This window comes from Physeter macrocephalus, chromosome 2 (assembly GCF_002837175.3).
Source record: "Physeter macrocephalus isolate SW-GA chromosome 2, ASM283717v5, whole genome shotgun sequence".
Taxonomy (NCBI): domain Eukaryota; kingdom Metazoa; phylum Chordata; class Mammalia; order Artiodactyla; family Physeteridae; genus Physeter; species Physeter macrocephalus.
In genome coordinates this window covers 125241677-125255592 of record NC_041215.1, presented here as the reverse complement: position 1 = coordinate 125255592, position 13916 = coordinate 125241677, and the positions used below count along the sequence as shown (strand labels likewise).

General features: G+C 35.5%; 1 protein-coding gene across 1 annotated transcript in view; it reads left to right on the top strand.

Annotated features, from left to right (window-relative positions):
* Nucleotides 1-4911, top strand: part of CUL3 (cullin 3) — a 124542-nt gene extending 119631 nt beyond the window's left edge. The window contains exons 15-16 of the mRNA XM_024124528.3: nt 1561-1706; nt 4474-4911. Of these exons, the coding sequence (XP_023980296.1) occupies nt 1561-1706; nt 4474-4605 (278 nt within the window). The 3' untranslated portion in view covers nt 4606-4911. The remainder of the gene's footprint in view (nt 1-1560; nt 1707-4473) is intronic.
* The last annotated feature ends 9005 nt before the right edge of the window (nt 4912-13916 follow it).

The window sequence follows — 13916 nt, the reverse complement described above, 5'->3', positions numbered from 1 at the left end:
GTCCTCCCGGTTCACTTTGAAGTTCCTCCCGTTCTCCTTGGGCATCAGAGTCCCCCACCAGCAGCCGGCAGGCGCCCTAGTTGTGGGGAGACGCTAACTCCGCCTCTTTCCACACTGCCATCTTGACTCCACCTCCTTTCCTACAGCATTTTAACTTAATTTGCAAACATTATAACACTTCCCACTTAAATACTTGAGCATATACCTATCTCAGAATTAAGATTTTACCGCATAATTGTAATACTATATCACACCCCCCAAAATTAATAATTCCAAACATCTATATATCACCCATATTTACATTTCCACAGTTGTCTCAAAAATGCCTTTCATATCTTATTTTTTGGATCCAGGATTCAGTCAAAGTTTCCACATTACATTGATTTTAATGTTTCTTTAGTTCTATTCAATCTAATCCAGTGCCTCTATCTTTTTTTTTCCCCTTATGACATTGAATTTTTGAAGAAAAGCATTTTTCTTCTTTAGATGAGCATTTTATTCTAATTTTACTCTTTTTTATTAAGGTATTGATTAACTTGGGAGAAGACACTGAAAGCAGAATTCTTAACCAAGGGGTTCTTATTAGAAACAGCTGAATGAATATGCACACCAAAATGATCTTCTAAATTGTACAGTCTGCTCTCTCCTGGTTGTGCCTAGGCCTAAGTCAGCAATGTTGCATATGGTTCTTTGTAATTTTACAATTTCTCCCTCCAGAAACTTCACATCTATCTCCTATTGATGACCAAATAAACAAAAAAAATCTTTCTCTGCTGCTTCAATTAGAGCAAAGTTATAAGAGAAAGGGACTTTTATACTTAATTCTTTAGCAGTTGCCTTGAAGACTGTAGGGAATAACAGTAAGACTTCTGAAGAGTGGAATATAGTTTGCGTTAGTGATATTGAGATTATGACATTTAATAATTACTAAGATACATGACAAGAAATTGTTGAATAATTGATGAGAGGTACAAAAGAATTGTTGTGGAGTTTGGTTAAGTGACATTCTAGTGGTACTTTAAATTTTTTATTTAGCTAACTAAATCTTGGCAATACATGTTCTTTCCTCCTCTTAAAGTCCCCACATTTCTCCTGTTTGAGATGCTTTTGGTGAGGTTTAACTTGGAGTCGTGATGGTAAAATACTAGTTAACCTCTGGAAGTCACAAGCAATGAAAATTATTTACTGATAATTTTACTGCTAAATATATCCAGATACTGTTTTTCTTCTAGGAAAGGAATCATTGAATTCTATAAAAATAAAATTGGTTTTATTATTCTCTGTAAAATTAAACTCCTAATATTTAAAAAAAATAATTAAGAATTGAAGAATTTTTATATCACTGCTTGTTAATTATTTAAATATTTATTAAAGTAAACGTTTAATTAGGCACTTTTTGAGTGTTTAATTAATAAGTATATGTGTGGTATATATTCAGAGGTTGACATTGATTTCTCTCTTGATAATAGTAAATTATATTAAGTTTGCTTATAAACATTTTTCATTATCTTTGAAATTTACATCATAATCACATGGTAAATGTCTTTATTTCCCTTTTAGTTGCTGCCAAACAAGGTGAATCTGACCCAGAAAGGAAAGAAACAAGGCAGAAAGTAGATGACGACAGAAAACATGAGATAGAAGCTGCTATAGTGAGGATAATGAAATCTAGGAAGAAGATGCAGCACAATGTGTTAGTAGCAGAGGTGAGGACACTTCCAGATTGGATTAATGTAGAAAAGACAAAATTACTTTAACAATTTAAATTTAGGAAAGTACTGTATTCAGCTAATTTAAAATACAATCTTAAAATTAGAAAACCGTAGTCAAATAACACATTATTAAAAGCATGGTACTTGCTTGATAGTTAAACATAGCAATACATCGAAATATGTGCACACTTTAAGAACTAATATGTTTGTAATGAAGATAATAATAGAATATTGTCGCATGAAGAATAAAGAAAAAACTTTTCACTGCTATTTAGTACTTTGATGTAAAACAAACTACCTATACTTCTAAAAATTAATGGCTTATTTATTGAGTACATACATACTAAAAGGAAACTAAGGAGGGGAAGACCATTGTGAAGCCATTGAAATAGTGAGGAACGAGGTGATTAGGGCTGAATAAAGTATTGGTTGAAGATAGAGAGCTGAATAAAGACACATAGGAAGTGAAATTGACAGCATTTATTGATTCATCATGGGAAATGAGAGGGAGGAGTGGAGGATGCCTCTTAGGTCCTTAGCTTGCTTGGCTATATAGAGGTTGGTTTCTTTAACTGAAAAGGGAGGGGGCAGTGTGCTGCTGTGTTCCACAGGTCAGCTAATATCATTTTTTATAAGTTGACTTCGTATCACATGGCAGAGGAAGAGAATTATAGGTGAGTGGTCAGTCAGTAATTTTAAAAATCATTAAAAAAAACCAAAACAAGTAAACCTTTAAGACATGTTGGCAATTAGGTGACTGCTTAGTTTTCCCATTTTCATTGGACTGGTAAGAATAGACATTTGATGGCAGTGCCTTGAGAAGTAAATGGAGGTGAAACCACCAAGTGAATGGTTTCTCCTTTGAGGTGTTGGCTCGTGGGAAGGGCACAGAGAGTAATACTAGAAGATTAAGTGTTGAGTTGAGGGCTTCTGGGTACTGTTTTTCTAGATGGGAAGACATTGAGTTATATTTATATTCTAAGGATAGGAAGAGATGCTTAAAAACAAAAGGGAAGAAAAATGAGATGAGGGGATACTTGATGTACTCAAGTCTAGAAAAAGAAAGGCGAGAGGGTTGTATAGAGAACACAGGTAGGTGGTAGATGTGTTAACAGGGATGCTACCAAATACCTTTCCTGAGAACCCGGGGCTGGGTGCAGGGGTGGTTCGAATGAAGCATGGAAACACGCATGGGTAAATGGATAAATGTAAGGTTGTGGGAGTCTGAGGAATTTCAAACTGAAATGGCCTCTTTTCTTATGTAAAACAGGATGTGAGGTTATGGTGCTTGAGAACTTGCTGACCTTGAATGCTGTAAATTTGTGTTATCAGCCTAAACCAGAGATTGGCAACCTTTTTTTAAATGGCCAGTTGCAGCATGAAAGCACCCGTAGATAACAAGTGAGTGTGCTGTGTTCCAGGAGGGATTACAACAGGCAGCGGGCTGTATTTGCCTGTGGACCCCAGGTCTACACAAAAGGTGTAAAAACGACAGCTTTACTCAGTAAAGAACCGAGTAGTGGATTTTGGGTGATATAGTAAATGTAGAATGGGTGCTTATGGAACAGAACCAAAGGAGTCAGGGAGTTGAAGGTACTGTTGGGGGTGCAGCTCAGGTGATCTTCTATGAAGGAAGGAGGTGAGGTCAGAAGAAGTTATTGATAGCTTAGAAGAAAGGGCCAGAGGATTGATTCAGGGTCTCAGGTGGGTTGAGAACAAATTTGTTGATACTGGAGTGATAATATTAGAAGAGTGATGGATTTTAGTTGGGGAGTAAAGTGCTGACGTTTCCAATTTTGAAGAGTTAATAATCCATTGTGGCCTTCGAAATGAACTGATCCAACATGAGTGAAAGAAAAGCTGGCTTATGGCTAGATGAGTGATCTGCAAGATCACTAAGTGGATTAGTGAGAAAAGCATGGGCTTTAGGAGCAGGAGGATGTAGATTCTCATCTCTTCTGGCTCTATTTACTACTTGTGCATATCATTTTTCCTCTCTGGCTTATTTTCCTCATTTGTAAAACGAGACAACCTACTTTGCAGGGTTAAGAGCATTAAATAAATAAATATAAACAAAACTGACTGATACATAGTGCATAGTCAGATTTCGGCTACTGCTGTAGTTACTGTTTTATTATTACCGATGTCACAATACCTAGAATCCTGACAGCTGTTGGAGAAAAGAATACCAACAGTAGCACTTAACTATGGACTGGGCGTTATTCTAAAGCATCACATCTGTTAACTCATTTAATATACAAAACAACTTCATGAGGTTAAGTAACTTTCCCAAGGGCCCAGAGCTAGTAAGTTGGAGAGCTGGGATTTGAATCCAGGCAAGTCTGAGTCCCGAGTTTGTGCTTTTTAAACACGTTATGCTACCCAAATTCTGTGAATTGGGAGAGTAACCCAGAAGTCATTAGATTATAGCTTCAAAATGGGTTAAACTATACGGTTGTATAAATTCATACTAGTGTATTTCAACTAATTCATCTACTAATCCACTTTAGCATTCACATTCTGATGTGAGGAGGTATGTTCTAGCCATACATTACATTTTCAAATAGAATCCTTTTTAATTTTCTGTATTTTTAATGTTCATAATCAAATTAGTAAAGTTTGAGCTGAGTCTTAAAATGACATATCAATTCTACTCCAAGATAAGAATTTTTGTGTGTTTATATGGAAATGTTTTTAGTTTTCGTTTTTTCATTTTCTGGTAGGAATTAGTGTTGTTGTTTTTTTTAACTTTCTCTTTTAGGTAACTCAGCAGTTGAAGGCTCGATTCTTACCAAGTCCAGTTGTTATTAAAAAACGTATCGAAGGACTTATTGAGAGAGAATATTTGGCACGAACACCTGAGGATCGCAAAGTATACACATATGTAGCATAAAATGCATTCAGAAACTTGATTTATTATTGGACTGTACTCTTCGCATGGACTGGGAAGTTCTTTTAAATCATTAAATATTAAGACGACCATCTCTTCTATTAAATTACAGTACATGTTTTAGACCATTCAGATCAAGCCTTTACTCCCTTTGAGAGTTTTCAACATCAGTTGATTGAGCTTCAGGCTTTACAACGTTATCCCTGTAGAGATCATCTTTACAGTTCCTCGGGAAAATGTGAATGTGCCGCGTTTTGTTTTCAATACTGTATGAAAACAGGAAAAAAATAAAACAAAATTTAGAAAATACAGCTCATTAAAATAAAATTGTTGGATTTCATTTCCCCAGGTCTTCAGTGTTCATGTAAATGTGTTTTTGTAGTGTTGCTTAGCACTTTGCGCATTGTATAAGTTGGGTAACAAAAATGGTAAAAGAAATGACACAATTCCCAATTATCTCGCTCTGCTTAAGGCATTTCTTTAGCTCGTCTTGTTTAATTTAAAGGTTTGATAAATATACAGAGACCCAAGCATAAAATTCGAGCATGCTTTATTCTACCACTTGCACTTAATAATCTAATAGCCTAATGACCAGGAACCTTTGTTTTGGGCTCAGTATACACCCTGGTTTGATTTTTCCCTACTGTAATTTGAGATGTCGCAAATTCTTACAATGATTAGGTTTTGTTCTGCATTATCTCTAGAGAAAGAAAATATTTTAGTATGTATAAATTGTACAATAATTTTTTGCTGTTGTACTCACTGCTAATAGTGGATTGTATAGGGCAGTGTTTTTAGTTCATTTATTGTAGACAAAAATAAATGAATTTAGTATACACATAATCACTAATTCAGGTGTGTCAGAGCACAAAGTTGGCAGCTGGTTGTATTTAATTCAGCCCCTCTGAAAAGCACATACAGTCTACACTTTGTTTCTAAATATCTTAGGTTCCCCCTCTCTTAAATATATATTTTGGTGAAGCTGGGATGCACTGTTAATTTTCTGTTTCGAAATGCATTCTAAAGATGCAATAAATATGATTACCTTAATATTTTTTAATAAGATCTTGCAGCTACATTTTGGAAGGTGATTAAGCAATATTTTTCAAACCTGATGATTCTTGGATCATTCTTAGCTGTTGTCCTCCAAAGAGTCATCGTTTCATGTTTTCAAAAGATGTGCTTTGTGCTGAAGATTCATGTCAGTTATCCTGTGCTTCCAACTTTCACCAATATTTTTTACCTGATGGATCTGCCAAGGATTATAGTTTGCTTTATTTTAACTTCAGAGTATTTTTATCTTCAGTTTTATTTAATTTTGTTTCATTTTGTTTTCATAAGACAACGTTTCAGATATGTAATTGGGGCAAACCACTATAGATTTCTGTTGATAGAAAAATGACATGTTACTAATAAGTTCAAGTAACTAACTGACTTTGATACTGTTGATACATTTATTAGAATGTATGTCTCAGAAGATGGTATCTGTTTAAATTTATGGTCAAGTTACAACTGAATTCTAATATGGATTAAAAACTCCACATAAATATTTTTCCCCGTGCGTCTTGGGTTATAATTTTCCTTTAAGACTTGCAAATATGCTCTTCCTACATTTAATTTTGTCTCCATCTGTCCTGTAGAATTATAAGCCTTATGCTCTTAATCTCTATGTTTTCCACTTTTACATGATGCAATTAAGATACAAATGAAAACTATCATGAACATTATTCTCAGGATACTTTCACCGTACTTGAGTGATAGTAGGTCAGGTGTAACAAGGAAAGCTGAAGGGTTTCCCTTTCTGATTTTACACAATTGGAATTTCTTTAATGACAGGGTGTTTACCTACAGGAAAATACTGGTTATTTCATGTTTCATAAATTTTTTTATTTTTTATTAACTTGACAATCTGTTCTGTTTCCCAAAGTGTTGTATATATCATTTAATTGGTATATATATAACACTTCGGGAAATAGAACACTCAGATTGTCAAGTTAATAAATATGAAAGATGTAAAAACTTCCATTTGAAATCTAAATGAGACATTAAAACAAAAATTTAAGTGCTTGTTTGAACTATTAAAAATCAGTCAAGTTAAATTTATGTCATTGTCTCAAGTGTGGATGTACAAATCACATCTAGAATTCAGAGACATACTTGTTAGTTTTGGAGAACAGGTTTGATATTTATGCTTCTAAATGCTTGTAAATATATTAAAACATTTCTGAATTGCAGTTGTATGGTGGGCAAAGGCAACCATTTGCATTCAATTGCAGTTGAGTCGAGTGGTTGCAAAATGATGCTGCTTTGAAAAACAAAATTGGATCCCCTAAGATGTTTTATATGTTTTAGCACATTTTATTTTAGCTCCTTAAGCTCATAGTGATAACATTTTGACCTTGCTTTCTTTTCAGCAAGAGATCCTTCATGCCGTTTTTCTTCATTTTTTAATGTCTTAATCTCAAAGAATAATGCATCCTAACCATTCGTTTAATCCTGTTGATGTGAATAGATTTTGGTGATTTACTTGAAAAATTTTAAGGAGGATGGATGCATAGTTTTCCAACTGCAAAAATGATGTACTCTTTGTTCACTTGTTAAGTTGTAATTCTCTGCTATCATTTTTTAATCCAGGACAGTGTTTATTTTGAATTGTTATATAGTTATATTATTTAAAGATTGAAAATTCATTGCAATTAGGGAACACACAGCCTCACAAAATAAACTGTGGTTGTGACTGTAAGGTTCTTTATGTCAAATGAGTTTTAAAAGGGGATGGGGAAGGGGTGCATGTCTTGCTAAAGGATGTATTAGAATCATGTGTGTAGCACTGTAAATATAGACATGTACCACCCCCAAACTCCGAGATGCTGGTACACTTTCTTGACAAAGAACTTGTCATAGTGTGAAGCACTGTTGATGTTCCATCCCTCGGTGTGTATGTTGGGTAGCAAGAAAGGCTTAGGTGGCAACCAAGTGATCTTACAATTATGCCTCCATCCCTAGGAGACTAGTTGGCATGATCTCAGGCTTCTCAATATTTAGTTCCTAATTTTGGAAAATAACTGTAGTATGTTAAATCCAGATAATGCTGGGGTTTTTTTTGTTTACAGTTTTAAATACTCATTTTGAGTAAGTATTAGAGGGTTATATCTTTGCCTGTCTCCTGTAACTCAAGACTCAATTTTTATAGCCTTATTTTTCACATGGTTATCTGATGAATACTATTAGATTGTTTCAGTCTGGGAAGGAAAGCTGTCACCTATCAAAATTGTAGATCGTGTATTCTATATGGTGCATATAGTCAGTAAGTGTTTTGTACTCTTGATAAGAATGTTAAAATATTTCAGGTTAGCAAAATAACATAAATCATTTCTATTCCCAAAAGCAGAAACAATAGAAATGTTAAACAGTAACAACATAACGTACTTATTATCATGTGTCAGACCCTGTTCTGAGTGCTTTTTATGTGTATTTCATTTAGTCGTCACATGGGCTCTGTGAGATGAGAACTGTTAATTATACCAGCGTTGCCCAAGGTTACTACTAGGAAATGGCAGAGCCAGGAGCTGGACCTAGGTTTGATCGTATGTCTGGCTCCTAGCTTATCTTCCATTTTGCAGATTGGCATCATTTTCTATTTATAAATTTATCATTTACTTTGTATCTCATTCACATGAAAAAGAACTTATGGCAAGCTAAAGTTAAAGATAATACACGAAGCATCTCAATATGGAGCTTAAGACTTTTTATTGCCCTTATATTACTTGCTGATCACAGTTTTTAGTAGGAAGGGATACAGGGAAGGTAAAGGCCGCTATTCTGGAGTCTTAGTGAATGTCTTACATTAATGGGTAACATGGATAGATGCTTTATTTAAATTCAAATCTTGGGTTTTAAGAAACATTTTACTTACTGCATGCCTTCCCTATACCACATCATTTATTTAGCCAGAAGTAAGAGAAGACCTAAGAATGACTGAATTTAACACGTAATGATACAGAGATTGGTCATGAAGCTAACTTAGGGAAACATGAATAGCTAGAACAACTTGAAAGCCCATTTAATAAATTGTAGAAATAGCAAATTTGTAAATGGGTCATTTAAGCGATTTGATCCTTAGTATTAGGCTCTAAGGTGAACCTCCAGTAAGCCATGCCAAGATAACTCTGTGTGTGAGGAGCTCAAAGTAATCTTAGGAACATTTTAGTCACAGTGAAATTGTCGAAGTTCAGTATTCAGGTAAAGTACAGTTCAAATAATACACGAAACTTTAGGAATTTCTGCAGTGTGGGAAAATTAAAATTCTAAGTCTTAAAATTCTTTCTGCAGTTGTGATTCTTGAATAAATGCCTCAGCGCAGTGTCTGGCATGTGGTGGGTGTAGGCACTCAGTAAGTCTCAGATGAATGTGCTTAACGATCACGAAGTGATTTGGAAGAAAGTCTTAAAAAAATTGAACTTCACAAATTAAAATTTGTACTGTATTATCAGGAGTATGACAATTTTCATGGAGTAAGGATTATATTTTTTTACTTTTATAAATGGAAATCACTTGATGTTTGGTTTTTAACTAGGTAAAAAGTGGGAAGTGTAGACCAACTGCTGGGTTGTTCCAGATGGTATTAAATGCTGATTTTAAAGCCCTCTTGACTCACAACATCCCATGGAAAAAACTCATTCAAACTAGTGATATAAAAATTCATGATCCCACTTAGAGCTAATAGGGTACAGGAATTTGGGCACAGGTCTGTGTGATTCCAAAACCTGTGCTTCTAATTAGTGTTAATGTGTCCCCAGTTGTTTTGGCAGATGATGGGTAAAACTTTATGAACTGAATTTGCATCTGAAAGGTGATTTTCTTGGTGAGTATTATGGTGAAAGTTTGTGTTGATTTTTTTTAGAAAGTGTTCTTTGGAGAATTTGATACTGTGAAACTTGTGTAGAACTTGCACAAGAGAAAAACTGGCAATATTAGCTGTGCATATCACTGTATGTGGTGTATGTGAATTATTTTGTTTGTAGTAAGTTTATAGAACTGATGTCAGATAACAATATCTGTAGAATTTTTTATTTCCTACATGATGCTATCCTCTGTATTAAAAAAAATAACCACTAGACTGATTTTTTTTTTTAATGGAATGCAGTTGTAAGCGGAAAGAGACAAAACTTACCTAAAGGGCATGGAATCAAGTGAGGAGAAGGATAAAATCTGCATTTTGTTCCAGTGTGTAGCTTTAGCTATAGGAACCAGTGTATGTAACTATGAAATAGACACTGTCAAAAGCCTGTTGCAACTTCTACATCTGAATGAAGTGGGTGGGATGGGAGGGGAATGCCCTTAAGTAAGAAAGTCTACACATACTGGGTTGGCCAAAAAGTTCGTTCAGATTTTTCCATAAGATGGTACAGTACTATGTTTATAGTATCACTTTAAAAAAATTCCACCTCTTAGGTTTGGCTGCAAAGGTGTTTTGCAGTACTCCTAAGAAAAGCAAAGTTACTATCTTCTGACCGAAATTAATATTATCCAAATTTGTAGTAAGGCATCTAATCCACCTAACTGACTTGAGCTGATTAGAAAATAATGCAATCCATTCTCAAAGGAGTGAAAGGTTGCAGTAGCTTTTAAAAGCTGTTCCAAAAGAGGAGTGACAAGGGCTTTGGTGTTGTAAAACCTAGAAGTACACCAGATATTAACGAAGCTTTAAAACCAAACAAAATCATAATGCCTCTTGTAGATTATGACCTAGTAGGTCTGAGGTGATTCTTCTGTGCAGCTAAATTGGGGAACCATTGCTTTAGATTATATGTGTTATAATAAAGCATATAAGTGCCCAGTTTTCTTAATTGAAGACAACATTGATTTGATATGGTATGCAAGTTATGAGATGGTCTTACACATCTTACATGCACTTATTAAACCTCAGCTGGTTATGGCAACATGTTGGTCAAGTCACGTCGTTTGATTACCAAGTGGACCAGTTAATTTCAAGCTACTCATGGTCACAGATCACAGTATTAATCACAACCAATCACTTGTCATTAGTGGATCCTCCTAAATGCGGGGTGGGGGGTGGCTGGATCAGTAATATTGTCCTCATAGTCAAAGGGAAACCTGTGGTCTTAGAATTTTAATTAGGCATTTCCACTGGGAGAAATTAAATTTAGAAACCAAGTGTTCAAAGCCCAGTGACCTCCATCCCATTAGTATGAGTTTAGATAGCAACGTAAAAGAGTGATTCTAAGAAAAAAGTCAGTGCCCACTGAACTGATTGGGTTTTTCTCCCATAAAGAACCATTGATTTTGAATCAATTTAATGAGATCTGGGTGACAAAAAAATCGGTATGTTTGTGTTGCCAGCCTTGTAAGATCATAAACAAGTGTAAACCATAGTTTTGGCCATTATCAGTGTAATCCAAATGGTGCGAAGTATTTGCAGGGACAGTTAGTCTGGTTTGAGGATCATCCACTTAATCTGACAGGAGGTGACTCCCTTAAGGCCACAGTAATTGCTGCTTCAACCCAAGTATGGATACACAGAATATTAATGTTTACTTGTCTTTCTAATGTTTACTTCTCCGTTGGCCTCAACCAGGAATCCAGTGGTGAAACTAGGTGACAAATGGCATTACTGCTCCTGAGGGAGATTTTTCCCTCTGTAGCTTTACTTAGAAAATTTGGAACTAGAATTTATCAAAGGAGCAGCTGCTGGCATGCGTTCACTGTAATAGCTCTTAGCGCGATACCTGTCACTTAGCTTTCAAATGCTAAGTTCATTCCACCCGTTAATAACAGCATTCACTTATGAGACAATGGGTAGGGTCCTCCCCGTTCTTCTGTATAGTTAATAGCCCTCCTTATGAGCCCAGGCTGCTGTATTAGCCTCATTACATCATGCTCTAATCAACTGAGCCCATTACCTAGAAACTTTGATTTATATACTAAGCCAGTTCATACTGTTCTCCCCTTGCCTTTGAACTAGTGTATCTTAAAATAAAAGGCTTAATTATCTATTATGAACTTCCTACAATCCTTCCTTAAAAGTCCCATATTTCCTACTTTGCAATCAATAAGACCAAAAAGTGAGTTGCTAAAAGTTAGGTACAATACAATCAAATTATTGAAATCCAGTTTCTTTTTCAATTGGAGTATAGTTGGTTTACAATGTTGTGTTAGTTTCAGGTGTACAGCAAAGTGAATCAGTTATATGTACGCATATATCCACTTTTTTTTTTTTTTAGATTCCTTTCCCATATAGGCCATTAGAGTACTGACTAGAGTTCCCTGTGCTATACCGTAGTTTCTAATTGTGAAAGCCAGTCTTGTATAAATGTTTTTGCACATGTATATATGTGTGTACAGTAGACCCTTGAACAATGAGGGGTTTGGGGTGCTGATACCCTCTCCTACCCCACCCCATCCCCAGTCGAAAATCAGTGTATAACTTTAGTTGACCCCTTGTATCTGCAGTTCTGCATCAGAAGATTCAACCAACTAGGGATCATGTACTGTAGTACATATTTACTGAAGAAAATTCTGTGTTTAAGCGGACCTGTGCAGCTTAAACCTGTGTTGTTCAAAGGTCAGCTGTGTATATATATGTGGGGGGGGGGGTGCCCATGGGTTTGGGTATGCACATTGGTGTATGCATGATGAGTGACATTAGATCTTAAAATCAGGTATCTGATGGGTAGATGGTAATTTCTGTTATAAATTACTAGATATATAATTTATTAAATGGCAAACCACATAGTAATAAAGTGAGTTTAGACCCATTTTACTTTACTACCTTTGCTAAGAAACAGTGTATTATTAAATATCAGTAAAATTCTGTTAGGCAAAAAATGTATGCATACATATAAGCCTGCATAGAAGGAACTCTAGGCAATTTGTTGACTAATAAATATTAAAGTTGTATTTATATGAAGTTAACTTCACGTGGTTAAGCGTGTATTATCAGATATTGTGATGTAAATAATTTCCTTCTTTGGTAAAAAATACGTACTAGAAAAACAAAAACAAAAAATGTCTACATATATACAGAAATGCTGCATTGATCTAGCACAGCCAAAGATTTACATGATTTATATTCTTTTTGTAATTTCTGGTGTCAGCTTTCTGCAACTGTGTTACACATGTATGCACCTTTTTTGAGAAGAGGTGAGTGGATATATAATCTGATCTCTCATGATTCTGGGCATCAACTATAGTAAAGTTTTGTGCCTTTTGTCTGGGGCTTGTCTGGGGCCCCCCGCCAAGTCTGGCCGAGTCTGGCTGCAAGTTGCCTTCTTGTTCAGTATGCTTGCCTCTAACAGCCTCATTGCTTCTCCTGTGCTAGAGATGGAAGCAAAATAACTGCAGTGGTGAAATTGCTATTCAGAAGTAAATGAGACTAAGACACAAGGAGGGGAGGAATAAAGGGCCTGGATTTGTGAGAGTTTGCAGGGCAACTTGGGTTTGGATTCTGAAGTGTAGGGGAAATCTAACCTCCAGAATAATGGCGTGTAATTGCATAATGTAAAATTGCCTCTACATTGACTTCTAGTTCTTTAAGTTTGTCAGTCCAGGTTTACTAAAAATGAAACAAACTTTCTTGAAAAAGGAGTGAAGAAGTTAAAAGGGGACCGTGGAGGATTGGGTGACAATACCAAATCCCATTACTGCATTCGCTCAAGACAGAGTATGTGCAGACAATTTATAAGATATGCATATTTTCAGAAGTTGCCAGTATTAGCGATGGGAGCTCCATTGATCCACAGGTGGAATTTGGGTGTTGCTGTTAAATGAACATTCCCAATCTGTTACCTAGTTTGTGTATCGTATGTAACCTACTACATTTAAAGAGTGAATGTAATGAAATATAGTTAAATTATGTTAACTAATATAGTTTTGCATAGAATTCATTTGTTTATATTATGTGTCTTTAAATAGTTAACCATACTTAATATGTATCTTCACACCTATTTAGGTATATATCTTCTCTGTGCCCTGTAGTTTTATTTAGGCACCGGCGACTCAGCAGTGAACAAAATAGACAAAAAACCTTGCCCTCAGGAAGAGTACACTGAGGAGAATTGCCAACTATAATAAATTACATAACATGCAAAATGTGATAAGAACTGTGAGGGAAAAATAAAAGCAGCTCAAGGGCACGAGGCGTGGCACGGCGGGAGGTGGTTAGGTGCTAATTCTGAATAGGATGATCAGCGCAAGTCTGTCTTATTCAGAAGGTCGCATTTGAGCTGGTAGGATTTGGAAGAAGTGAAGGAGCAAGCCAGCCGTGCCAGGATCGAGAAAGAATGTCCCAGGCA